This window comes from Suncus etruscus, chromosome 1 (assembly GCF_024139225.1).
Source record: "Suncus etruscus isolate mSunEtr1 chromosome 1, mSunEtr1.pri.cur, whole genome shotgun sequence".
Classification (NCBI taxonomy): domain Eukaryota; kingdom Metazoa; phylum Chordata; class Mammalia; order Eulipotyphla; family Soricidae; genus Suncus; species Suncus etruscus.
In genome coordinates this window covers 202,252,651-202,279,459 of record NC_064848.1, presented here as the reverse complement: position 1 = coordinate 202,279,459, position 26,809 = coordinate 202,252,651, and the positions used below count along the sequence as shown (strand labels likewise).

General features: G+C 50.2%; 1 protein-coding gene across 1 annotated transcript in view; it reads left to right on the top strand.

The window, feature by feature from the left end:
- The window catches only part of SLC39A11 (solute carrier family 39 member 11), a 175,559-nt gene extending 155,102 nt beyond the window's left edge, over positions 1–20,457 (top strand). Inside the window, 3 exon segments of the mRNA XM_049769690.1 lie at positions 15,973–16,071; positions 18,217–18,375; positions 20,287–20,457. Of these exon segments, the coding sequence (XP_049625647.1) occupies positions 15,973–16,071; positions 18,217–18,375; positions 20,287–20,365 (337 nt within the window). The 3' untranslated portion in view covers positions 20,366–20,457.
- The last annotated feature ends 6,352 nt before the right edge of the window (positions 20,458–26,809 follow it).

The window sequence follows — 26,809 nt, the reverse complement described above, 5'->3', positions numbered from 1 at the left end:
GGATAAATGAATAAATGGAGGACTGAATGGATGAGTAAATCATTGGATGGATAGAAAATGAATGGATGGGTGAATGGATGAATGGAGGAGTGAATGGATGAATAAATGAATGAGTAAAGCATGGAATGGATGGATGGATAGAAGGATGAGTGAATGGATAATGAATGGATGTGTGAATAATGAATGAATGGATGGGTAAATAATGAAAGGGTGGGTGAAGGAATGGATGGAGGAATGAAAAGTTGAGAGGAAACTAGGATGTCACTTTTTCAGCCAGTCCTTTTCATTCTTTTCAGTGCAATTTTTTTTTTTTTTTGGTTTTTGGTTTTTGGGCCACACCCGGTAACGCTCAGGGGTTACTCCTGGCTATGTGCTCAGAAGTTGCTCCTGGCTTGGGGGACCATATGGGACACTGGGGGTTCGAACCGCGGTCCGTCCAAGGCTAGCGCAAGCAAGGCAGGCACCTTACCTTTAGCGCCACCAACCAGCCCCTTCAGTGCAATTTTTAAACAAACCTACAAGGAGAATTCTAAATAAATTCTCACTGGCCTTCAGTCATTAAGTCCAAGGTGCCTTTAAAAAAATTTTTTTTGCTGTTATTATGGAAATTTGTCAGCCCACAAAAGCCCAGTTCTTTGTCACACACCCATTTGTGTCCCATGGCTTCAACAATAGTGGCCACTTTTACCTTCCAGAAAACTTAGAGAGTAGAAAGTTTTATTTTGGGGGCAGATGGGGAAGAACACTTTTGGGGGAGAAACCAACCCTGTTTATTCAGAACTATTTGGGGGGTACCATACTCGGCACCCATCTTCTAGCTAACCTTTCCCAAAAGGGCTTTTTCTTTTTTTCTGCCTTTGATCTAGAAAAAGCTCCACCACCCCCACTCCGTAAAGCTAGGAGCCATGGATGTGAAAGTGGCCCCCTCCAGCAGTTCCCCATGTTTATCTTATCAGGATAATACTAAACCAGGCCCCAAGAACAAGGGCTTCAGTCTCTTGCAGCCCTCACGAGACGCCAGGTCGCTGGTTCCAGTTTATAAACCCACTGTCCCAGGCGGAAACCCCTCTGAAAGGCGACATTGTTTCTGGACAAGGCTGTGACTGTGATAACTGGAGCTAGGGGGAGCCGAGGGGGGAGCTCCTGTCTGCTAATAAATTGCTGACCCCCCAGAGTTGTGGCCAGGGAATTGGGCAGAGCTCCATGCACAACCACTTCTTCTAGAGCCCATCCCCAGGGCTGTGAAGAAATCACATCCTGGGACCCTGGGGTAGGCAGGCTGGCTCTGCTCTCAGGGCCATGGACTCTGCTATGGGACGCTTCCCTGGTGGGCAGCTGGGGCTCCTGCCCTGCGCTTAGCTTTGGACATTTGGATTCTGGATGTCTCTAGGATGGTTCAGTGGTTTGGAAAGCCACATAGGCCTTGACCTTCTGCACTATAAGCCCTTCTGTCCTGGATTGTGCACTGGGTTCAGGTAACCAAGCAAGCCTCCAGTCAATCTGCCTATGCCACAGTACACATGGCAATCCTCTGGGTTCTTCTGGGTGGTAGGTAACAATGCAGCCTCGACTACCATCTCTTTACAGTTCTATGAGTCCAATAGCAGCCTCCAACCTCAGGCCAGCAACCCAGCAACTTTTTCCAGCAACTATCCCTGCCCCTTAGCTGTTTGGGTTGTCTGATTGGCCACATCCTGTGTAAATCCAATCGACTTGTTGAAAAATGATCAATTGGATGTTGGCCCTTAACCAACAGTCCTTGCCCATTAGCTGTTTCTGTTGTCTGTTTGACCATACCCTATATATATCCGATCAACTGATTGATTTAAAAAAACTGACCAGGGGCCGGAGAGAGAGCATGGAGGTAAGGCGTTTGCTTTCATGCAGAAGGTCATCGGTTCGAATCCCGGTGTCCCATATGGTCCCCCGGGCCTGCCAGGAGCAATTTCTGAGCATGGAGCCAGGAGTAACCCCTGAGCACTGCCAGGTGTGACCCAAAAACCACACACACACACACACACACACACACACACACACACACACACACACAAATAAAATAAAATAAAAAACTGACCAATCAGATGGCCCCTTAGCCAACTGCTGTCCCCATCGCTTAGCTATTTCTGATGTCTGGTTGGTTATATTCTCCTGATCAACTTGCTCCAAAATGGCCGATTGGATGGCCCACTAATGACCTGCCAGGGTGTCCAATCAGATTGCCTGGATAGCAACCAATCAGATTGCCTCTACGAGAACCTCACAGATGGTACCTCGCTCACCACTTCCACTGTAATACCAAATCCTGACCACAAAATGTAGACACTGGAACTAGTTTTGGGAGGTTGTTTTCATGAGCTGATAGATAATATGGCATCTGAACACACACTGGGACTCAGGGTTCAGAGCGCTAGAGGATCAGATAATCTACAGACACACTTAGTGTTTATTAAAATGAATAATGTCGGGCCAGAGAGATGGCATGGAGGTAAGGCGTTTGCCTTTCATGCAGAAGGTCATTAGTTCAAATCCTGGTATCCCATATGATCCCCCAAGTCTGCCCGGAGCTATTTCTGAGCGTGGAGTCAGGAGTAACCCCTGAACGCTGCTGGATGTGACCCAAAAACCAAAATAATAATAATAATAATAATAATAATAATAATGTCACTGTTGATGGCAGCTCACAATGGCACTAAAAAAGGCTGTAGTGGCCAGTGGCTAGGTAGATGGAAATCAGATCTGGAACCACCACCCCTTCCACACCTGCCCCAGTAAGGAGGATGGACTTGATAGGTCACACTGGGGGACAGTCCAGCAAAACCAGGGGATGGAGAGGGGAGTCCTTGGGGTTCACAAACAGAGGGACAGACCGTGAAAGGGGGCAGGTGTCATTGGGTTCCACCCACACCACACCCTTAGTCTGGAGAAGGGGAACTATAATATCACTGCTTATATCCTGTACATCCTGAGGTCTCCTGGCGGGCGCCTATGATATGGTGACAATGATTAGTTGTGTGCTGAAAGGATTATCCTTCCTTCCCTGGGTGGGTTTGGAGATTGAAGGAAGCAGGAACTGGGCAAGGCGAACCAAGGTCAGGATCCAGGTGCAGGGCCATTCCAGGGCCTCCTGCTGAGTATCAGCCAGAGCCTGGGCTCCCCTCCATACCCCCAATTTCCTCTAAGACTCTTCCTAACCCAGCTCCTCTGCAAGCTGTAATTATGCAGATGTTTCCCTTGGCTTAATTACTATCTGCTTGTCTTGGAGGCTCTGTTCCTCCACACCCCAGTCTCCTCTGTGGGTCTCCAGGTACCCCAGAAGCTCAGCTACCTATTTCTTTCCCCAGAACAATGCCCCAACAAATTTCCTCTGCCCAACTTGGGGACTTTGGACTAGAGAAGGACCCTCCCTCCTGGTGCTTCCTCAGGGGAGATCAGGGTCTATAGGTCTGAGGGGAGGGTCATTCTTCCTTCCTTGCCTCCTCCTGTAGCCTCAGTCCAGGCTAGGTTGGGTAGCTTACCTACCTACCTCTGCCTTCTATGGCCTTGTTTCTTTCCAGGCACCTGTCTCCCTTGTCTGTGACCTTAGAGTTGGGATTCTTGTATAGTACTTCTATAAGGAAACAGACTCTTATGGTCCCCATAAGCCATAAACCAGCTACTACCAGACGACCACCCCCTGTAACTGCCACTGGAGGGCAGTTGGCTGAGGGGGTAAAGTCAGCCAGTAGTGGTCACTGCCTCTACTGAACTACTTCTACTGGATGGTTGCTGTTGAATCGCTGGAGAAACTGTCTGCTGGACTCTGCTTCTGCTGTCTTTTGCTACCTTTCCTACTTTGTTCTTGTTTTGGGGCCACACCCAGTGAAACTCAAGGGTTTACTCCTGGTTATGCATTCAGAAATCATTCCTGGCTTAGGGGATCATATGGGATGCCAGGGATCGAACAGAGGTCCATCCTAGATCAGCCACGTGCAAGACAAACGCCCTACCACTGCACTATCGCTCCAGCCCCTAAATCCTGTTTCTAACTCTCTTTTGTTAGAATTTTGATTGGCCTTGACACTGGGTACCTAAGGAATCGCATCTCCAATTCTTAGTTACATCTTAGGGGGAAAAAAAAAAACCTTTTCTGGGACATGGAATTGTCTTTTAAGATGTGGGCATTGAGGTGCCCTACTTTGGACCAGTTTGTACCAGGCATGGATGGTATACTGCACATAGGAAAGGGCCCATGGTGATTCTGCATGCATGAGTACAGGGGATGTGACAGGACTTTCACAGTGTGATGACTGGGTAACTGGTGATTGGTGACTGGACCTTCATAGTTGGTGACTGGGTAGTTGGTGTTTGGTGACTGGGCAGGTGAGTAGTTCTTGGTAACTGCACCTTCTCACTGTGGTATCTCCATACACAGGACTGTGATGCTGCCCTACAGGGCAATGAAGTACCATTGAACAATTCATTATGGCGGGACTATGGGGTCAGTGTGCGAGGCACGAAGAGACACATGTACAGTTGATTTCCTTCAGAGTTTCTCCAGAGTTGGCCAGTTCATTGAGACCCCTGAGAAGTGAACAGGGACTGAGGGTGGAGGAGAAGGGGCTGAAGAGTGAATGCTGATGGGTACAACGTCTCCTTTTGGATTAATAAACATGTCCTGAGACTAGAGAGAGTTGATAGTCAGGCCTCATCCTAAAAGTCCTCAGTAGCTCTACATGATGTACTGGGAGAGGGTGGAAGCATTAAACATTGAACTCTGTGACCTCTTTCCTCCCCTTCCCTTTCTTGGTGGTGACAGTTGGTTCAAAAGTGTTTGAGATCCTAGGTTGTGGTACTGGGCATCCTGTGGATGGTTTTGGCCACCATGTTTGCTGGTGTAAGAGATATTTGGGAACCAGAGTCTAAGCTTCACACCCACAGAACGAATACTCTACCCTTAAGCCCCTTCCAGGGCCCCTTGTTCTGTGAATTTTTGTCCTAAAACTACTTTCTTTTGTTTGTCTTCAGAACTTACCTTGCATTGAGTCACTCCTGCTAGGGTCATGTCCTCTCCAGCATGGTCTGGCCCACATCCCTCTTCTGTCTCTCCAGGTCCTTCCCTAAAAAAACAATTCTTGAGGGGTGCACCCCCACCTCTGCCTCTCTCGAACCCAATGTGTAGTGGCAGAATGCCGGAAGGATTCAGTTTCATTCTTGAATCGCCGCTTTGCCATTGTATTAGGTTCCCTGGAACGTTCTGGAAGTTTCCAAGTCAAGACACCATTCTTTTGTTGCTGCTTTCTGTCTTGTCATCACTCCTCTAAAGTGCCTTCTCGGTCCTTCTCACAGTTCACAGGAGAGGCATTTTCCAGTCGGGAGGAATTGAGTTAAGGTTCAAAACGTGGACTCATGGCCCACCATCTTTATGGGACCTAGAAGGAATTGAAACCCTTGTAACATCTTCACGCTTGAGTTAAATGGACTTTTGTGAGTGACAGGGGGTCACCCAGCCGGCCATTTGAACAGGCTTTATAGGAAGCTTAACTGCGAGCTCCAGAACATAAAGAAGTATAAATGGGATTCCACAGATTCCATCGACATCTGGGCTCTCTTCTGTTTCTGGGGTGTAAGTTGGTGGAAGTTTGAAAGTTTGTGCCAGGAGTACAAGCTAAAGGCGAAGGCCTGGACATATTAAAGTTCCCCCCTTCCCAAAGAAGGAGGACCCAGGAACTGTAAGAAGATTGAGAGGTGGGGAGAAGGGGAAGGGAGGCAGGATAGGGAAGAGACTCTGGATTGCTCAGAGACCCTGCAGGGGCTCGAACCTGCCACTCATTCTGATATGTAAAAAGATCAGGACTTCCATTCCTTTAACCCATATCTCAGACCTTTGCAGAATCTACCTTCTTTGGTTTGTTTTGGGGCCATACCTGAAGCCGCTCAGGGCTTAGTCCTGGCTCTGCACTCAGGAACCACTCCTGGCAGTGCTGGGGGGAACCATACTGGATTCTGAGGATTGAACCTGGGTTGGCTGAATGCAAGGTAAACCTGTCTCAGGCCCTGTCATCTACATCCTTGTCCAGCTCTGACTCTCACAGTCATCACATTATTTCACATTGTGCCCCTGTGCCCTCCCCACCTAGGAGTGGGGGGATCAGCCAGTGATTAGCAATTCTATTTCCATTATTTTTTTTTCCTTTTTGGGTCATACCTAGTGACGCTCGGGGGTTACTCCTGGCTCTGTGCTCAGAAATCGTTCCTGGCTTGGGGAATCATATAGAATGCCAGAGGGATCGAACTGCAGTCCATCCTATGATAGCGCGTGCAAGGCTAACACCCTACCACTTGCGCCACTGCTCCAGTCCCTCTATTTCCATTTCAAGACAGAACTATGAAGTAGACCTGTTGTCAGCAGTGAGTAAGCTCTCTCTAGCACAGACCTGAGGAGGACTGGCACGGAAGTCTACCAAGCTCTTCTGTGAAGGGCTAGAGAGGAAATAGTTCTCAGGGTGGCAAGGGTCAGGCATGGCTTTCCAACACTGCCGTCACAGCCCCAATGCAGTCCAAGTCAGACTGCTCAGGTTTGCAAAGTGGGATGCTCCCTTCAAGCTGTATGGGGCCAGGCTGATCCCCAGGATGGATCTGTGGGGGTGGACTAGAAACAGGGGAATCAGACAAGGGGCAGGGAGGTAGGTTGGTGCTCCTGGGGTGACCCACATCCCCCTATTACTGTTTCCTAACCGATTGGCATACAGAAGGTCCGAGGATGGAGAGGGACCCAGGGATGCAGAGAGCTCAGGGGTTCAGAGCAGTGGCTCTCCCTGGAGAAGGGCGGGGAGACAGAGCAGGTGTGTTCCGCTTTGATCCCTTGCCACATGCCTGGGGGAGAAACGAAGTGGATTGGGTCCAGGAGGAGAGGCGCCATTTCTGCTCTGTGAGTTTTGACTTTCACACTGGCCGGGAGCCAGGGCCTAGTGGAGGGAACGGTGTGGCTGTGTCAAGTTCAGAAAGTGCGTGCGTGTGTGTGCATGTGTGTGTGTTTGTGTTTGCAATGTGTGTCTCTGTGTATTTGTGCATGTGTATCTGTGCATGCATGTGGGTGCATATATGCATGTTCATGTGTGATCTTGTATGTATGAGCATCTGCATGTGTGTGATTATGTGTGTTTGTGCGGGTGCTGTGTGTGTATTTGTGCACTCTGGCATGTGTGTGTTCTCAGCCCCCCTTTCAACCCAGCGATGGCACTATAGAGGCAGGTCGGGGAGAAGAAAGGAGCCTTTCAGGTTCCCTCACTTCCTCTCTGGGGGTATGTGCGGACCAGATGTGCACAATGGAGACGGGATGGTCTGGGCGCTCCAGATGTTCAAGGCCAGGAAAGCAAGCGCTGGCCAAGGCTGGGGGATGGGGAGGCGGAGTCTGCAGCCCCTGGCATCCAGAGACCCCACAGAGCTTGTGTTGTGCTGGGCTTATGGCATAAAGATCTAGAAGGGAACTTTATTTCGGGGAGTGCCTGATCTGACCTGGATTCGCAGCAAAACTGCTGAGCCAAAACTACTGAGCTATCAATGGATGAGCTGTAGCTAGGAGCTGCTGCACTCCCAGATTGCCTATCCGGGCTCCACACGCAGTTTCACACAGCTGGAAACTGCTGTTTCTGGGGATGGGAGATGGGTCATTTCATCAAGCTCATGCTTTGCAGGTGACAAGCCCCTAGCATCATAAGGTCCCCTAAACACTCAGCCAGGAGTAGCTAGTCCATCCCATCCCCAAATAATGAAGAAATAAGAATAAAGCAGCTTTATGCAAAGGTCCCGCAAAGCTGATACTTTTGCCAGAAGCCTTGCTTTGCCCAGAACATGAATTTCCCCTTCATGGGGTCCCTCAGTGGGAACTCGAAAGTGTCAGATAAAGTTCCAGTGCTCAAGGCAGGAGCGATGGCATAGAGAGGAGGGCATTTGACTTGCATGCGGCTGACCCTGGTTCAATCCCCGGCACCCAATATGGTCCCCGAAGCCTGCCAGGAGCAATTTCAGAATGCGGAGCCAAGAGTAATTCTTGAGTTCTCCTGGGTATGGCCCAACAAACAAACAAACAAACAAAAAAGTTCCAGATGCCCCAAGTAGAGGTTAATGGATTGATGGATTGTATCAACCATTCACAGTTGTTTGGTTTGGTTTTTGCCTGTTTGAGGGGTACTGGAAATCTATCATTCAGGGTTTAGCATTTTGTTCTTTTTATTCAAAATTATGATTCTGAACCATAGTATGACAGGGAAGGAGGGCACTTGCCTTGCACATAGCTAACCTGAGTTTGAACCCTGGCATCCACTATGGTGCCCTAAACCTCGTCAGCAGTGAGCTAAGCAGAGATAGGAATAAATTCTGAGCACTGCTAGGTGTGGCCTGAAAACAAACAAAAAAAGACAATCCCCCCCAAAGAAAAAGGATCATATCTCTGAGCTGCCTCGTGCCCCACAAATTCCTGGTCATGTTGGTCATCTTCCTGATGGTGACATTGGTCATCACGGACATTGGCTGGGGTCCTGCCTGGGACGGGCCCAGATAGAACTGGTCTTTTGTATGGTCATACCTGGTTCTCTGCAGGGAAGAGAATGTTCCAGGAGTCCCAGGTCACCCACAGATGGGCACTACCAGAGCTGCACCTGGGGGTTCATGGATGTTTCTGGGGCTTGTCTGTTGTAAATAAATACCAGCCGCTGTGAGATTACACCAGGCACCATATCTACCCCCAGGTGGATGGGTCTGAAGAAAGAGGGTAGCCATGATGGGTTAATAAACCAAGCCTGTCAGGAGAGAGTTGTGGAGTCAGTCTGCTCTTTGTGGTATCTCTCTGAGCTTACTCAGCCAAAAAACATGAGAGAGAGAGAGAGAGAGAGAGAGAGAGAGAGAGAGAGAGAGAGAGAGAGAGAGAGAGAGAGAGAGAGAGAGATACCTATTACCTATCCAGGTGGACTTTTACATATCAAAGGGGAGATTTTTTTTTTTTTTTTTTTTAGTTTTTGGGTCACACCCGGCGGTGCTCAGGGGTTACTCCTGGCTTTCTGCTCAGAAATAGCTCCTGGCAGGCACAGGGGACCATATGGGACACCGGGATTTGAACCAACCACCTTTGGTCCTGGATCGGCTGCTTGTAAGGCAAACGCCACTGTGCTATCTCTCCGGGCCCATCAAAGGGGAGATTTAAAGGAAAGAGGAAGATGGGGGAACACCTTTGTTTTGGGTTAATAGCTGGGTGTCGTGGCTTATCTGTGTTTTCTCTGCCTGGGAGGTTGTGCAGGGCCAAAGATGGGGTTCAGTTCCTCCAACCCTTTGTGCCTGCTCCCTGAGCCCCACACCCGGCTCTTGGATCTACAACTCCTGTTGTTTTTCAAACCACCTAACACAACGGCTTTCATGAAAGTCACATTTCATTTGCCACGATGGCAGATCAGAGGCTTTAAATACCTCTGGAGTAGACAGGAGTGAGCCCAAGAACACTCGCACCCGAAGTTTCTTCTGGGAGAGCTGCTGAGCTGGCGAGAAATCACCCTCAGACACGCCCATCCCCTTCCTGGTCCCCACCCCACCTGTTGTGGGGAGCACTCCCCTTGCCAGCTGGTGGGGAGCGGCCTGCCAGGACCGCATGCAAGGGGCGGGGAGGCTCCCTCGCGTGCTAAGCCAGGGCCACGGGGCGGGTGGGGTGCACAGCCTCGGGGAACCCTCCAGCCCTTCCCACCTGGGGGCTCCTCAAAAACTTCTGGCGGCTTGGGGCACCACAACTGGGTGATGTCATCGGCCACCGAACAATCAGGCTTTTCAGGGCACGACATAACACCCAAAGGCGCGCAGGAACACGCATGTTCAGGGCTCTTAGAAGGACCCCAGGGCCCTACGTGGTGAAGCTGGGCAGGAAAATGTGCCTCACTTGCCTTTCAGAGACCCGGACTCAGAGCATCTCTGGGGCACCAGGCTGCCTGACATAGATGCTTCACTTTCTAGGGTGTTGAGAAATCCAGCTTCCTCCCCAGCTTCCCTCCAACCCCAGAAAGATGATTTTTCCAGAGTCAAAACCTGGATCTCAGCATCCTGCAGGGCAATCCCCTTGCACAACTCCAGGGGGTGCCACTTGTAGAGACCGCAGCATGCACAAAAGGGGGCTGGAGTCATGTGATGCTGAGATTCCCAAGCAATGGTGATCCCCAAGTGCTTCTAGATTGAAGGGAACAGAGGCCTGCTGGGCCTGGAGACTGCCTTTTTCTTGCACTACCACCACCACTACCACCCCAGAAACTGTTTTGTCGCCACAGAACTAAGAGACCAATCTGCAAGCCACATCGTGGCTGGTTTCCTGGTTCCAATGAGTGACTTCCGGTCACTGTGAAGGGTACCAGCTCACGTGGTCTGCGGTCCCCCCAGGGATGTTTTGCCTCATCCCTGAATTCTGCTCAGCCTAGATCAGTCCTAGGAGGGGACATAGACCATGACAACGACTGATCTGGTCCCCAAAGTCGAAGGGAAAGGCCAGGGAGAAGGGACAGAGTTCTGTTAATAGTGCTCGCCCTGGTGGTCCCCTGCATCTCAGACCTCACTTGCATCCGTTGCTCCCTTGAACCCTAGCATGGAACTACCAGCTCCAAGGGCTGAATATTGCTGGGAATGGCCCTGGATCCACAAGTCCCTCCAAAAAAAACACTGTGGCAGAGAATTCCCATCCCAATGAACCCCAGGGTTCCCACTGACCCTGCGCTCCTGCTACCTCCCAATTTTCTTGCCCACCTGAGCGGGACCCAGCTTCCCAGCTGTAAGAACTCAGGGCCTGCCCCTTGTGGGGTTCTGCCCCTGGGAGACCAGAAGCCCGTGGTTCTTCCCTTCTGGTGACCCTGTAAGCGAGTCACTGAACAGCCAAGGCCCTCTGTGGCCTGACTATGTAAAGTGGGGTGACCGGATAGGAGAGAGAGTGCTTGAGAGGAACCAGAGAGTTCCTACAGGATATGGGCTCAGTCTGAGAATATTCCCTGCACACAGCGTACTTTCTTGATTGTGGGGGGCCACACCTGGCAGTGCTCAGGATTTAACCCTGGCTCTGTGCCCAGGGCCCACTCCTGGATCTGTATTCAGGGGTCACTCTTAGAAGCTCTTAAGGGACCCCGTGTGGTGCCAGGACTGGACAGGAGAGCACCTTAACCCCTATTCCTGTTAGTCTGGGGGCCACACTTGGACATACTTGGGTTCCCTCCCCAAAGTAATACTTGGGGTACTCCCTAGGAGCACCTGCCTGATGTGCTTCGACACTGATCTCTCTCCGCTTCACTCAGTCCTTTGCTCTCCAGCTCCTAAATGGGTGACTGCTAAGGGAGCAGGGGTGTCAAGCTCTGTCACCCCAAACTCAAGTGAACGCTGAGTGGAACAGCACCATAACCCTAACTCTAACTCTAATAACTAGCCCAAACCCTAACCTAACTCTTGCCCTAACCCTAATTCTAGCCCTAGTCCCTGATCCTAACCTAACCCTCACCGGCATCTCCACAATTGTGCCCCTCGGCCTGGGTTGATATCTGTGAGTGAACGTAGCCCCTTTCTCTCTGCCAGACTCTGCAGCTGAATTGCCCCATGTGTCCTGGGCAGGCAGCCTGTCTGCATGTCTGTGATTGTCCCCCAGGGACACCTTTGCCTCTCCAAGTTGGGCTGGAGATCAGCCCGGGGTCAGGCAGATACCCACAGAGTTAGGGCTTCAGGGGGCAGAGCTAAGAAGTCAGGAGTGGAGGCCGGAGAGATAGCATGGAGGTAAGGCGTTTGCCTTTCATGCAGAAGGTTATCTGTTCGAATCCCAGCATCCCATATGGTCCCCTGTACCTGCCAGGAGCAATTTCTGAGCATGGAGCCAGGAATAACCCCTGAGCACTGCCGGGTGTGACCCAAAAATCACACACACACACACACACACACACACACACACACACACACACACACACACACACACACACACACGAAGTCAGGAGTGGGGTGAACGTGCCGGAAGAGTGGAGTTAATGGCCCTTTCTTGCAGATGTGCAACATCAGTCCAGCTGCCCCGCTTCTCTTCTCCTCCTGGGGCTCACAAGGTGCTTCCCCCAGTCTGGCCTCTGGGGGCCTGGAATTTGGGGGCTTCCAAGGCCGGGAGGGATATGGGGTGTTTCTGGAGTAGTCATGCTCCCAGTCCTGCCTTCTGATTTGGTTTGGTTTTATGGCATCAAACCTGGAGATGCTTAGACTTACCCCTGGCTCTGCACTCAGGGATCACTCCCGGGTGCTCTGAGGACCTACTGGGATGTTGGGGATCAAACCCAGGTTCGCCATGTACGAGGCAAGCACCCTCCCTGCTATACTGTCACTTAGGCCCAGTCCTGTCTCCTAGAGGCCTCTCCAGCTTGAGCACATGGGATCTGGGGACTGTTTAGGTTCACCCCCAGACTCTCTACATCTTGGGAACTGGAAAAGTGAGCTGGGAATGAATGAGTCAGAGAATGAATGAATTGAATAAAAAAATGAATGAAAGCAGCTGTGTTTACTAAGGACTGGCAGCATTGAGAAAGCCTTGGAAGATCCAGATACTGTCATTGTTTTCTGCCACCAGAGATAAATTGGAGGGACTTACATGGCACTGATCACCTCTCTGTTCAGGCCGGGTTTGGGTTATTTTCCCCCAGCCATCGAAATTTCTGGAAGACCCTGTCACAGCCTGCCATCAGAACTTACACTGCTGCGAAACGTTTCCCTATTTTCCCTCCTACTGTCGGAAACTTTGGGAACTAACTGCTTTGAATACGAGCTCCCTTTGCTTTGGGTCAAGCAGCCCTTGGGGACAGGCGAGATGTTTGCAGATCTCTGGGCAGAAATGGTTCTTCCTGGACCCATAGATGTAGCTCAGACCCCAGAAGGCACCTGCCCTGGGCCCCCCTCTCCTCTTCTGGCCCTCCAGGCCTTCTAGAATGATCCCCTGTTCCCTTCCTCTTGCACAGGCCTGGCTGGCCAGGTTCCAGGTCACCTCGGCTGATGTCACTTTCTCTTCCAAGGGTTTCATTCCACCTCCCCAGTTCCTGTCCTGAATGGGGATTCTGGAGAACCTAACATGGACAGACCCCTCCCCTCCCTGTCCCATGTGCTTTGGGGTGCGGCTCCCATTAAGGAGTCTCCCTAGCAGACCCCGGAAGCTGAAGTCTATTTTTCTGGACTTCTCTTGCCAGGGTGATTATGGGGTGACCCCACCTCTCTGCTTGGGGGCTGGGTAGCCCTGACTGTAGAAACAGAGCAGGCCTCAGGTGGAACTTTCCATTCCCGAGCAAGCAGTGTTCCACCCCTCTGCTCTTCTGCACCCCCACACCCTGGCACTGTCCCCCCCACCCCCAACCAGCTCTTTTTCTCTTTTCCTCTTGGCCTTTGTGCCTTAAGCCAGGTTTGGGGGCCCTCCCCCACCTTCCTGATGCAGTCACATATGGTCACTGTGCCTATGCAGGGTGGAGGTTAGCAGGGAAGGGGTCCCCACCAGGAGTGTGGGGGGGTGCATCCCACCTTGTGGTCCTCATGGCCCAGGATGGTGAATTCTCTCCACTCAGCGTGTTTGTACCTCCAGCCAGCAGGTGTGAGGGCTGCACCGTGGAAAGCGCCAGAGTCCCAAAGTGGGGGACCCCCACTCCCACCCCGGCATGGGCTCAGTCTCCGCAACTGACCACAGCAGGGCCGAGAGCTGCGGGTGTTTCCTCAGGGTCTGAGCTGAGGTAGGAGACTTGGGGACAACCCTGAGCAGGGCCAAGGGGTCGCCCTCACCTAGCCGCCACCTGCCAGATGCTCCCAGTGGAGCCAGAGGGCACGTGCCACATGTGTGCGCACAAGTTTGCATGTATGTGCCAACTCACCACACACTTACGAACATGGTGTACACGCCTCTGCCTGCATGCCTGCATCTTTGTGATCACGAGTGTGTGTTTGCATGCATCTTTGTGCTTAACTGCATGTTAATGTGCACATCTTCCTGTGTGTTCATGTGTGTGTCCTGCCTCTGCCTCTGTAGATTTGTACATTGTTGCATTAAATAATTAACGATGGAGCTGGATGGTGAAGGATGGATGGATGGATGGATGGATTTTTCTCTGCCATCCCAGGCCACATGGCTCCGCAATCCCCATTCAGCTGGTGGGTCCTGGGTTTAGGTGAACGGCGAAATCAGACTCATTCAGAGACAGGCATCAGGAAGTATCAGCTTTATTCATACCCTATTCACCACATGTGTGTGGCCTATATCATAACCTTTCAAGCACAGCCATTCTTAGCCCTGCATCTTAACTCCTTTCAGCCATCTTCCCTTTGACCTCCATGCTGACCAAAGACCAAAAGGGCCAAGACCCCAATCCCCTGGGTCAAAGGCTTTATCTACCTTTTCCAAGACCCCTCCCAGGAATGGGCGGGTCTTGCAGGTAAGGTCAAGTTACCAAGGGAGAATGGAGGGATGAGGCTTCAGTACATGTTTCTGTCATGAACAGGTGCACAGCTGCATGTGTGTATGGCTGTCTCCATACACGTGTGTATATTTGTATTTGCACGTGTGAACATGAGTGTTCCTTGTGTGAGTATTGCACTTGTATTCCTATGCATGAACATACCTTTGTATGTGTACATGCCCCACGCATGAATGTAGTTGTGTGTTCTAATATGTGATCATATGAGTGCATGGTCCTCTGTATAAATGCTCATATGCATTTGTGTCTATGTGTACTCCCATGTAAATACATGAATGCATGTTCCATTGTGAATTGTGTACTTATATGCACCCTCATTCCTCTGAACATATCGGTGCATGTTTCTGAGTGTGACATGCGTGCTCGCATGTATGTGTTTCTGTGTAAACATGTACACATATTCATGCATGCTATGGCTCACCTGTTCCTGTGCATGTCTGTGTGTTTGTATTTGCCATTGTTTGGGATATATGTGTAGGACACATGTGGCTTCTTATGTATGAGCATGCCCTGTGTTCTTGTATGCATATCTTTGTACACACATATTCCCGTGATTGAGCATGTGTGCATGTTTCTTGCATGAAATCACACACTTGCTTACATGTGCTCCTATGTAAGAATATATGCGTGTGTGAAGAGGAGCAAGGGCGGTTGTAGGCACCCAGGAGGAGCCATGGGGAAAACCTGAGCTCACCCAGGGAAGCAGCTCCTGGCTGGGCAGAGCCTGGCAGGAGCCCGAGGGCGTGGCACTGTTGGGCAGGCGGTGCTGTACCCGGGGCTCGCTCACTGGGGCCAGAAGAATAAGGTTTCTGTGCTGCTTATCGGGACATGGCTCCAGCAGGAAGTGGAGGAGACTCTGCAGCCTGGTGGGACAGAGTTTGCCCAGGGAGTCCTGCCTCTTGCCTGGAGCTTGAGTTAGCAATGCCAGGGTCACACAGGGCTCCGTTGTATGGTGGCCTGTGAGTCAGCGGCAGGGAACGGTCAGGCCAGCGGGCAGCCATCCAAGTTAGCTTCCATGTCCGCAGACAATCAAACCCTTGGATCTGCCCCTGGGATGTCACAGGGAATGGGGGAGACGGACCCCATGAGTGTCTGTCCAGAAGGTGGGACAAGGCTCAGGAAACATCATCCGGCTCCATCCTTCTTCATATTTGTTCACTTGAAAGACCTTCCAGGAAATCCCTGCACCTCGAGTGGGGACTCAGGTTCAGTTGGGACAGGTCTGTAGGGGTAACCCAAGTGTCCTCTGAGGGACCCAGGTGTCCTCTGGAGTGACCCCGAGTGTCTACAGAGGTGACCCCAAGTGTCCATGAGAGTGATCCCGAGTTTCCATGGGGTGCTGTGGTCATCTCAGGGTTCAGGGCCTTGGTTCTTCCTGTTCTGTATCTGAGGCACTTTGGGAGGACTCACTGTGCTCTCTCCAGCCAGAGAGAATGGGCCTTCCAGGATCTAACTTTGAGGGACTCAAACCTGCCTCCCTCAACTTCAGCCGCCTTCTTGCTTCCAGGAACCTTGCGCTGGGCATCGGGATCCAGAACTTCCCCGAGGGTCTGGCCGTCAGCCTTCCACTGCGGGGTGCAGGTTTCTCCACCTGGAAAGCCTTCTGGTATGTGCTGGGGTGATATTGCCAGGCCGTGAACCACCCCTCCCCCCCAGACTTCGAGTAGACACACACACACACACACACACACACACACACACACACACACACATGTGCAGGTTTCTCCACCTGGAAAGCCTTCTGGTATGTGCTGGGGTGATATTGCCAGGCTATGAAACACCCCCCCCCCAGACTTTGAGTAGACACACACACATATACACACATACACACACACACACACACACACACACACACACCTGGGCATGGCAGCACACACACCTGGCATGGCAACTTCCAGGCCTCTGTTCCTTGCTGTGGCATCTGGCATTGCTAAAGCCCATGTCAGCCCCCTGTACATGTTCCCCGCCAGCCTTGAAGGTGGGATCACAACTCTCACCCCTTCTCTATCGCCCCTGTAGAACCCCCCTAAATACTGCCTGAGGCAGCAGAATAGGCAGCTCTTTTACAGCTCTTTTACCCTGGGCCTTTGACTAGTAACCCCAAATCCAGACTGGAGCAAGAATTTGTTTTGATGGGTGGTTTTAGGCCATACTGAGTACTCCTATCTCAGTGGTCAGCAGTAAGCACTGCCAGCTGTGGCCCTTATAAAAAAAAAATCTCTTGAGCCATCTTACTATACCCATGTACCCTCTCTTTCTGCCTCTAAGTGTGGAGAAAGAGATTGAAAAATCGAAGTTCCCATTTACCTTTTCTCCAGTCTTGTCCTAGGGGCTGAGCCCAAGCAGAGCTGGGACATTTGAAGGTGATTCTGGAATCACACTCACTCCAGGGACCCCAGAGGAATCTACTCGGTCTCATGCTCACAAGGCAGCTATTCCCTTGTGCCCTTGTGTTGCAGAAACAGGACCTTAAGTCCTCTTCTCCCTACCTACTTCATCTTTTTTCTTTTTGATTTTTGGGCCACACCCAGAGGCACTTAGGGGTACCCCTGGATCTGCACTCATAAATTACTCCTGGCAGGCTCGGGGGACCCTATGGGATGTCGGGGATCGAACCAGGTCTGCTGTGTACAAGGCAAATGCCCTCCCCACTGTGATATTGCTTCAGCCCCATTTTAAGGAGGTAATGGGGGTAATGGGGCTGGAGTGATAGCACCGCTGGTAGGGCATTTGCCTTGCATGCAGCTGGCCTTTGCTTTGAACCCTGGCATCCTACAGGATGCTCTGAATCTACCAGGAGTAACGTATGAGCTCAAAACCAGGAATAACCCCTGAGAGCTGCCAGGTGTGGCCCCCCAAAAAAGAAAAAAACAAAATGGGGATAACGGAGCCAGATCCCTCCCCCACACTCTTCGTCTGGCCAGGTGGGTGCTGTCCTCAGCAAGAAGAATTCCTTTTACAAGGTGTTGCTATCCTTGAGGCAATGTTCCCAGTATCCCCTAACCAGCAGCCAATCATTCCAAAGGCAGCAGGGGATTTGGAAAAGTAGAACAGCTGCCGGACTGGGTTCCAATTCCTAGGAAAGAATCCCTGAGTTCCAAACTGGAAGTCAGCCCTACACACCACCAGGCATGGCCCCTAAAACCAAGAAGAGCAAGAAAAAAATGTACCCTAGGTATCACCCATCCAGACTCTTAACCTGGGTTGGTACCCCACACAATAGGGCACACTGGGCCCTAAAAAGGCACAACAGCAACTTCCTGTCCCGTGAAATCAGCCAGAAGGAGGCATGGGGTGTGGGGTGTGGAGTTGTGTGTGTATGTGTGCGTGCCTCTGTGTGTGTGTGTGATTTTCCCCACCATAGGAGGCAGGCCCACAGCGACAGGAAGTCCATGAGGGGTTCCCAGCACTGGAAGGAGGGAAGAATAGGGAGCAGCTGCCCTCACGGGTGTGAGGTTTCTTTGGGGTGATGAGACTGTCGGGAATCAAGGAGCTGGTTGCGTAACTCATGAATAAGCTTCACCCACAGGCTGGAAATGGCAGGGTGTGCCCGGGGTAAGGGCAATGTAGCTTGACAATGCTGTGGTAGAAACAAGAAAACTCAGCAATAGAAAAGGCCCTGGGTGTGGGGGTGGGAGGGGACCAGGCTGGGACTCCAGGACTTGGACTGTGCCTTGGAGAAGGGACGGGGCATGCTCAGGTATGGCTGGGACCAGTCACCTCGGTCACATGTGTCTGTCATCCCCCTCAGGTACGGGCAGCTGAGTGGCATGGTGGAGCCTCTGGCTGGCATCTTTGGAGCCTTTGCTGTGGTACTGGTTGAGCCCCTTCTGCCCTATGCACTGGCCTTCGCGGCGGGCGCCATGGTCTATGTGGTCGTGGATGACATTATCCCTGAGGCTCAGATCAGGTGGGTGAAGCCTCCTGTCCTTGGTGGGCGCCATCCCCTTTCTTCACTAGCCACTCAGTTCTCTGCTTCTGCGCCTCCCTGTCCTCTCCCCTACCACATACTCAATGTTCTATCAGCTGATAGAATGATAGGGAGGAGGGCTAATGGGTGGGTGACATGAGGGAGCGCCATACTCCCCAGCCCCAAGGGCATTAAAGGTGGGTTTTGTATGTTCTCACCCCCCACATCTTTCACATATTTCTCTGTTTGAGAGGGGGTGGATTGATGGATGGATGAATGGATGGATGGATGGATGGATGGATGGATGGATGGATGGATGGATGGTAGATGGTGGGTAGAGATGGATTTGATAGCTATGGATGGAGGATGATGGATGGATGGATGGATGGATGGATGGATGGATGGATGGATGGATGGATGGATGGATGAGCAGATGAGTAGATGGATTGGTGGGTGGGTTGGTAGATGGATGAATGAATGGATGGATGGACAGATGGATCATATAGATGGATGAACTGATAAATGGATATGGATTTGGTATGAATGATAGGCGGATGAATGGGTGGATACATATATGGATGTATGTATTGGCAGAAGGATGGATGGTTAGACTAGAGATAGATTGGTGGATAGATGGATGGACAGGTAGGTAACTTGCCACATAGATGCATAGATAGTAGATATGAATTATGGGTAGATGGATGAACAGATGCATGAATGGATGGATGGACAGATACAAACAGATTGGTGGATAGATGGATGGAAAGATGGATGGATGATGGATGGACAGGTAGGTAACTTGCTACATAGATACACAGATAAAATGGATAATATAAATAATGGATAGATGGATGGACAGATGAATAGATGGGTGGATGGACGGATGGACAGATGAATAGATGGGTGGGTGGATGGTTGAATAGGTGAGTAGGTAGAAGGGTGGGTGGGTAGTTAACTACATAAGTAATAGACATGATTGGGTAAATACATGGATGAGTGGGTGATGGATGAATGGATGGGTGATGGGCAGGCAGATCATGCACACAAACTTAGAGAGATGGTTAGAGAGCTGATTGATGGGCGATGGAGATATCTTTATATGTACATATGATTTTTTATGGCTTGCATTTATGTCTCTGCATTTTTCTACTGAGGGGCTGTATGCAAGGAGAGTTGAACTTCATTAGCCCAAGTTTACACCCATGTTTTCTTTGTCTAGGTATATATAGACCAGGTAAGTTTGAGGCCACACCAGATGCTGCTCAGGGTCTGCTCTGGCTCTAGGTTTGGAGGTAGCTCCAGGAATGCATAGGGGACCATGTGACACTGGGGATCGAACCAGGGCCTGCTGTGTGCCAGATTTCATTATACTCTTCCTACCTAACTGCTTCAGAGGCCAGTTTACAGGGTTTGATTAAATAATATTAAATAGCTTCAGGGGCTGGAGCAGTAGCACACTTGGTAGGGCATTTCCTTGCAACAGCCTGACCAGATTTGATCCCCGGCATCCCATATGCTACTCCAAGCCTGCCAAGAGTGATTCCTGAGCATAGAGCCAGGAGTAATCCCTGAGTGCTGCTGAATGTGGTCCCCAAACAAAGGCAAATTAAATAAAATAATAGCTTCAGGAGATGGTGGCCAGTGTTTGTCACTCAGAGCCAAGAGACTTTCCAGTTCCTCTGTTTTCCTCCCAATCACCTGAGAAGAAAACTAGGACTGGTCTCATAGTATGGTTTTCCAGAGCTGACAGGCGGAAGTCAGTCTGCCTGGCCTAGAAGGAGCCCAAGAAATGTGACTTGGCAGCACTCTCTGCCATGTGAAGAAGAGTGGTGGGTAGTCCACTGGGCAGCCATGTGGGGTCCCCACAGTGCCTCCTTTTGACAGGATTTTCTTTCCTTTCCTTTCCTCCAGCGGTAACGGGAAGCTGGCATCCTGGACCTCCATCCTGGGATTCGTGGTGATGATGTCACTGGACGTTGGTCTGGGCTAATGCTGACATACGGAGCTGCCTGCGGACATGTTGTGGTTGGCATCTCGAACTTGTACCAGCCGCTTCCCTCACATTAAAACCTCATCTTCTTTCCTCTCCTCTCATCTCTTGCCCCGATGGATTCTGCCCATGCCCATTTGGCTTACTTGTGGCATCCGGGGGAGATGTTCCTCACAGTCAGAGGCCTTGGCTCCCCATTGGGATGGACCAGGCTGTGGGCAGGGCACTCTTCACTGGGCATCTGCGAATCTCCCTCGCTGGACGCAATGGCCACTGAGCCACTCACTGGTGGACACAAGCAACCGAGAGAGAGATAACGCCTCTTCTGAGCCTTTTTATTTTATTTTATTTTATTTTATTTTATTTTATTTTATTTTATTTTGTGGAAGGACTCAACCCCAAGTGGCCTTGTGCCCCTAAATTAACCCCAGTGCTCCCAGGTGGCTATTAGAGGGCAGAAGTGCTCCTGCCTGGCCACCTCCTCTCTGAGGCCTTCTTCATCTTCCACCAGAAACTGTCCCCAAGAAAAGGGACTAGAGCCGGGAAGCAAAGCAAATGTGTGTGTGTGTGTGTGTGTGTGTGTGTGTGTGTGTGTGTGTGTGTGTGTGTCCAGCAAGCAAAGCAATGTGTGTGTGTATGTTTGTGTGTATGTGTGTTCTCCTTCTGAATTGGAATGCCAAGATAAAGGGTGTGAGGAAGGATTACAGTCAGAGCCCCTGGTTTTCTGCTCATTCCAGGAGCATGGCAGTCACTCCTGGCTTGTGACACCCCCCCCCCCCCGCCCAATACACCGAAATGTTTATTGGGATAAATTACTCATCTTCAGATTGCTCTGAAGCTTGGCCATTGTAGCCACTAGTTAGAAGCTCAACCTCCTTCCAGACAAAGATTTCCCATCAGGGGCTTCATGGGATGCAGAGACAAAGGACCATTGGGTTAAAACTTGTGAACTGGCCTTTCCCAAAACTTCATAGTGTCTGTGGGATTTTGCCAGAGAGCTGGTGTGGGGCAAGGGCAAAGGGGCTGGCTGGTTTAAGGGAATTACAGTCACTGCTGCCTTCAGAAATGAGCGAGAGAGCAGGTCCCTTATCTTCTAGGAGCCACAGCTACCCATGGGGTTTCCCTGCAGGGTGACCTTGCAGGTGATCTTTGCCCATATATGCCCAATGCAGCTCAGACCAGGGTTTAGGCTCAGCACCACATTCATCAGGCAGGCTACCCATGAGCCAGACATCTGGGCATTGTTTGAGCAATGCTGGTGCCTGGAGTTCACACACTGAATGGTGTCCCAGGGTAGACACCCGCTCTGTGAATGCTGTAAGACCCCCACCCCACCCCCAGGTCAGCCTCCACGTGCCCATGTACCCTCTCCCCAGACACTGACTGTTAATGTTGAAGGTGCAACCAGTACTGGTGGACAGAAATGATCTGATCTGGTGGCCGGGGTGTGCGGGATTCTGTCTCTCTCTGTACCTCTACCCTCTTTCCGATGGGCGAGACCTCATGACTGTGATTTCCACCAATAAAGGAATATTGTGGATGGCTGGGAGCCAGTGGACTTTTTTCAAGCTCCTCCTTTCCTGGAATGGTCATCAAAGAACCACCAGATGTTTTCCTCACCACTCTCGGGTCTGGGCCGTGCAAAACAAGGAGAAGCCACAGAAGTGGATCTGGTTACTGCCGATGATGGCAGCATAACCACAGCCACAGCCATAACTCTCACCATTATTATAAACACAATCATAGCCAAAATTACAGCCATGATCACAGCCATAGTTATAGCCACAATCATAACCCAAACCACAGCAATAACTATAACCATAATTATAACTACAACCACAGCCAAAAATGGCAACCAATGACCACACTCATACTTGTGGCCATAATCATAACCATAAGTGCATCTATAACTGTTGATTTAAAATATAAAATATAAAGTCCACATGTTGGGTGAGGCCATCCCTGGCATGGCATGGCGCCTCTAGCCCCTTTGGGTGGCAGGTCTGAAGATGCAGGATAACAGTGGAGAAATAATTCACATGCAGTCAAAGTTTTATCTGAGTCAGCTTGCTTTTATCCCATGGCTCTGTCCGCCATATGCATTTCCTTACATCTGCTTCTCTACTAAGCTTTCTGCTATCTGCCTTTTGCTGCTCATCTCCCTTTCCCCCAACCAGACTCTTTTATCCTTATTCAAAACCACCCGCCAATCCCAGGTATGAGCTGGTTTGACCATTCAGGTGGGATTAACAGCTCAAAAGGGGTTAGGGAAACAAGAAGTTGGGAGCAGGGTTACACTTTTTTTTTTTTTCGGTTTTTGGGCCACACCTGTTTGACGTTCAGGGGTTACTCCTGACTATGTGCTCAGAAATCGCCCCTGGCTTGGGGGGACCATATGGGACACCAGGAGGTAAAACCGTGGTCCGTCCTATGCTAGCGTTTGCAAGGCAGACACCTTACCTCTAGTGCCACCTTCCCAGCCCCGCAGGTTTACACTTAACCATAATTATAAACACAACCACAGTCAAAATTACAACCATAATCATAACCATAACCACAGCCAAAATTACAACCATGACCACAGCCATAACTATGACCTTTAATCATAACCACAACCACAACCAAAAATTGCAACTATAACCAAAGCCATAACTATAATCACAAGCATAGCCACAACCAAAAATCACAACCATAACTAAAGCAACTGTAACCTGTAGCCATAAACAGCCATAACCATAATCATAACAACTACAAGCATAATTGCACCATAACTATAACCACAACTATAACCATCATCACAACCTAGCTACAACCACAACTCTAACAACCACCACAACCATAACTCACATATAATCACATCCATAACTAACCAAAATCATAGTCATATTGAGGAACTCCCTGGACCTCTAGGTCATTCAGACTTGGAAATGAGTTTCTATAGCTCTTTCTCTTGCATGTGGCCAACTTAGGTTCTATGTCCAGCACCTTCTACCACCAGGAATGATCCTTGAGTAAGCAGAACTAGAAGTAAGCCTTGAGCATTGCTGGATATGATTCAACAACCAAAGAAAGAAGAGAAAATGGGTTGGGTCCCAGAGAACTGAAGGTCTGACATGAGCCCCCCTATTTCAAAGCTCAGCAGGGTTCTGTCTCGATGACCCTCTTGGGTGGCTCATACCAGCCATAACTCCAGTCGATTGTCCCTCAGTACTCACCCCAGTACATGGCAATGAAACCTAATCCAGCCCCTTGTGTCCGCACAATTCAAGCCATGTAGTTGCTTCTGGATAGCAGAGCTCCAATCCAGGGCCTGGAAGCTCCCTTAGGCTCTGGCCCTATCCAAGACACCCTCAATATCATGGGTTCAGGGAACAGAGCGATAGTACAGTGGACAGGGCATTTACATTGCACAAAGCCAACCTGGGGTCAATCTTTGGCCTCCCACAGGGTCCTCAAGCAATGCCAGGAGTGATTCTTGAGTGCAGAGTTGGGAGTAACCATGAGCACCCCCACGTGTGACTCAGAAGCAAAAAAAAAAAAAAAGATGAGGTTCAGATTTCTGAATAAGTTCACACAGGGGTGAGTCAGAGGAGAAAAGTCTTTCTCTGTATGTTCAGCCCAGCCCCATTCTTGTGTCTATTCATCTACTATAGGCTCCGATCCCTCTGTTCTCCTTAAGAACTTTTTGTTGGAACCGAAGCAATAACACAGCTGGGAGAGCATTTACCTTGCAAGCAGCCAACCAGGATCAATCCCCATCATCCCATATGGTCCCACAAGCCTGCCAGGTGTGATTTCTGAGAGCAGAGCCAGGAGTAATCTCCGAGCACTGCAGGTGTGGCCCCAAAACAAAAGAAAACAATACTATCAACCTTTCATTGTGGGGGGAAAAAAACCACACAAATTAAGATAAAGTACCTACTTGTAAAATAAAATCCACAAATTCTGAGACTACCCTCACACTGTCTCTCCAAGCCCAGGCAGATGGATCTGAAGCAGGTAGGGTAGCCGCAAAGGATGAATAAACCAAGCCAGTCAGGTAAGAATCATGGAGTCAGTTTGCCTCTCACCTCGTGGTCTCCCTGCCTGAACCCAAAGCCAGAACTGCCTCTTTCTTTATTAAACCAGTACCCATTCAACCAGGAAGGGCAGGGTGGAGTAAGATCCAGGTGGGCTCTTACCCAAAGAGAAGAGTTTTACGGGGAAAGAGGAAGATGGGTGAACACCTTTGGGGTTAATAGCTGACTGTCACCTTACAGTTTTCTAAACTCAACTTTCCCTGAGAATCATACTGTATGTCTCCTCAAACAAAAATATTGCACAACTCCTTCTAAAGAGAAGCCCTTGACGTCCATTTCCCAGTTCCTCATGGCCCAGCAGTCCTTACTTGGACCCTAAACCTTGAAACTATGGCTTTTCAGTAGAGCATTTGCCATGCATATGGGAGGCCCTGGATTCACTCCTGGCCCCTTACAAAAGACAATGACAGTAACAAAGACGCTAAACTTGAGCCTTTCCTTGGAAAGTCTTACAACTCAGACACTACCACTCCCCTCTCCATTCTTCCCAGCACCATTTACTGGTTCTGAATACAAACTTTAAAAATAAATTAAGTCTGGCCCGGAGAGATAGCACAAGCAGCCGATCCAGGACCAAAGGTGGTTGGTTTGAATCCCGGTGTCCCATATGGTCCCCCGTGCCTGCCAGGAGCTATTTCTGAGCAGACAGCCAGGAGTAACTCCTGAGCACCGCCAGGTGTGGCTCCCCCCACACAAAAAAAAAACCCAAAAAATTAAGTCTTGGGCCAGAGAGATAGCATGGAGGTAGGGTGTTTGCCTTGCATGCAGAAGGAAGGTGGTTTAAATCCCGGCATCCTATATGGTCCCCTGAGCCTGCCGAGGGCAATTTCTGAGCACAGAGCCTGAGCGCTGCTGGGTGTGACTCCCCCAAATTAAAACAATTTTAAAAATAAATAAATTAGGTCATTACTTTGGGGGGAACTATATAGATTGCTAGAATGGAATGTGGGTGGGCTGTGTGCAAAGTGAGTGCCTTTCCTGCTGTTCTCTCTCTCTGGCCTTTTTTTTTTTATTTAATGTACCAAAAGCTCCATCAAGTCTTGTTTATGGGGGGCCGGAGAGATAGCATGGAGGTAGGGTGTTTGCCTCACATGCAGAAGGAAGGTGGTTCGAATTCTGGCATCCCATATGGTCCCTGAGCCTGCCAGGAGCAATATCTGAGCATAGAGCCAGGAGTAATCCCTGAGCACCACTGGGTGTGATCCCAAAAACAAAAAACAAACAAACAAAAACAAAAATCTTGGTTATGAAGGTCTTTTGGGGCTGGAGCGATAGCACAGCAGGCAGGGTTACCTTGCATGAGGCAGACTCAGGTTCAATTCCCAGCATTCCATATGGTTCTCCATGCTCCGCCAGAAGTGATTTCTGAGCTCAGATCCCAGAGTAACCTCTGAGCACCATGGGATGTGCGCCCCAAATAAAACAACACAATTTTGCATGCAGCAAAGTTACAGAGAATCCTATTTCTGCAGAAGGCATTACTGTGTTAACTTCCTAAATATCAAACTCTTGACACAAGAGCTTGACAATAGTCTAACAGTTATCCCAGATTCATCCTCAGCACCTCAACTTCCCCTGAACATCCTCCGTCATGCAGCCTGGAGGTGCCCAGCATCCCAGGGATCCCAGCACTGTAGGGCCCAAGCAGCATCACATTTGGGGGGTTCTTGCTCCGAACTTTTTGTCCTCATTGAAAATTCCTAGGAAGCACCCCCTGCCCTCCTGAATGACACTGGAGAGCCCCCCCCCCAAACTACACCTATTACATTAAGATTAAGAGATTTATACAGGGGTCGGAGAGATAGCATGGAGGTAAGGCGTTTGCCTTTCATGCAGGAGGTCATCGGTTTGAATCCCGGCGCCCCATATGGTCCCCCGTGCCGGCCAGGAGCAATTTCTGAGCCTGGAGCCAGGAATAACCCCTGAGCACTGCCGGGTGTGACCCAAAAACGACAAAAAAAAAAAAAGAGAGAGAGATTTATATAGCAGTAGGGTGTATGCCTTGCATGCTACTGACCCAGGATGGACCCAGGTTTCCCAGCATCCATATGGTCCACCGAGCCTGCCACGAGTGATTTCTGAGAGCAGAGTCAGGAGTAACCCCTGAGTGCCGCCAGGTGTGGCCCAAAAGCAAGCGAGTGAGAGAGACAGAAAGAGAGAGAGAGAGAAAGAGAGAGAGAGAGAGAGAGAGAGAGAGAGAGAGGGCAGGAGGGAGAGGGAGAGGGAGAAAGAGAGAGAAAGGGAGAAAGAGAAAGGGAGATAGGGAGAGAGATTTATAGACAGTTTCCCCCGATAAACTGTCCTAGTGCATGTGAATTCAGGGGCCCCAGGTGACTTAATTCCCAGGTGACTTAAATTTTGGACA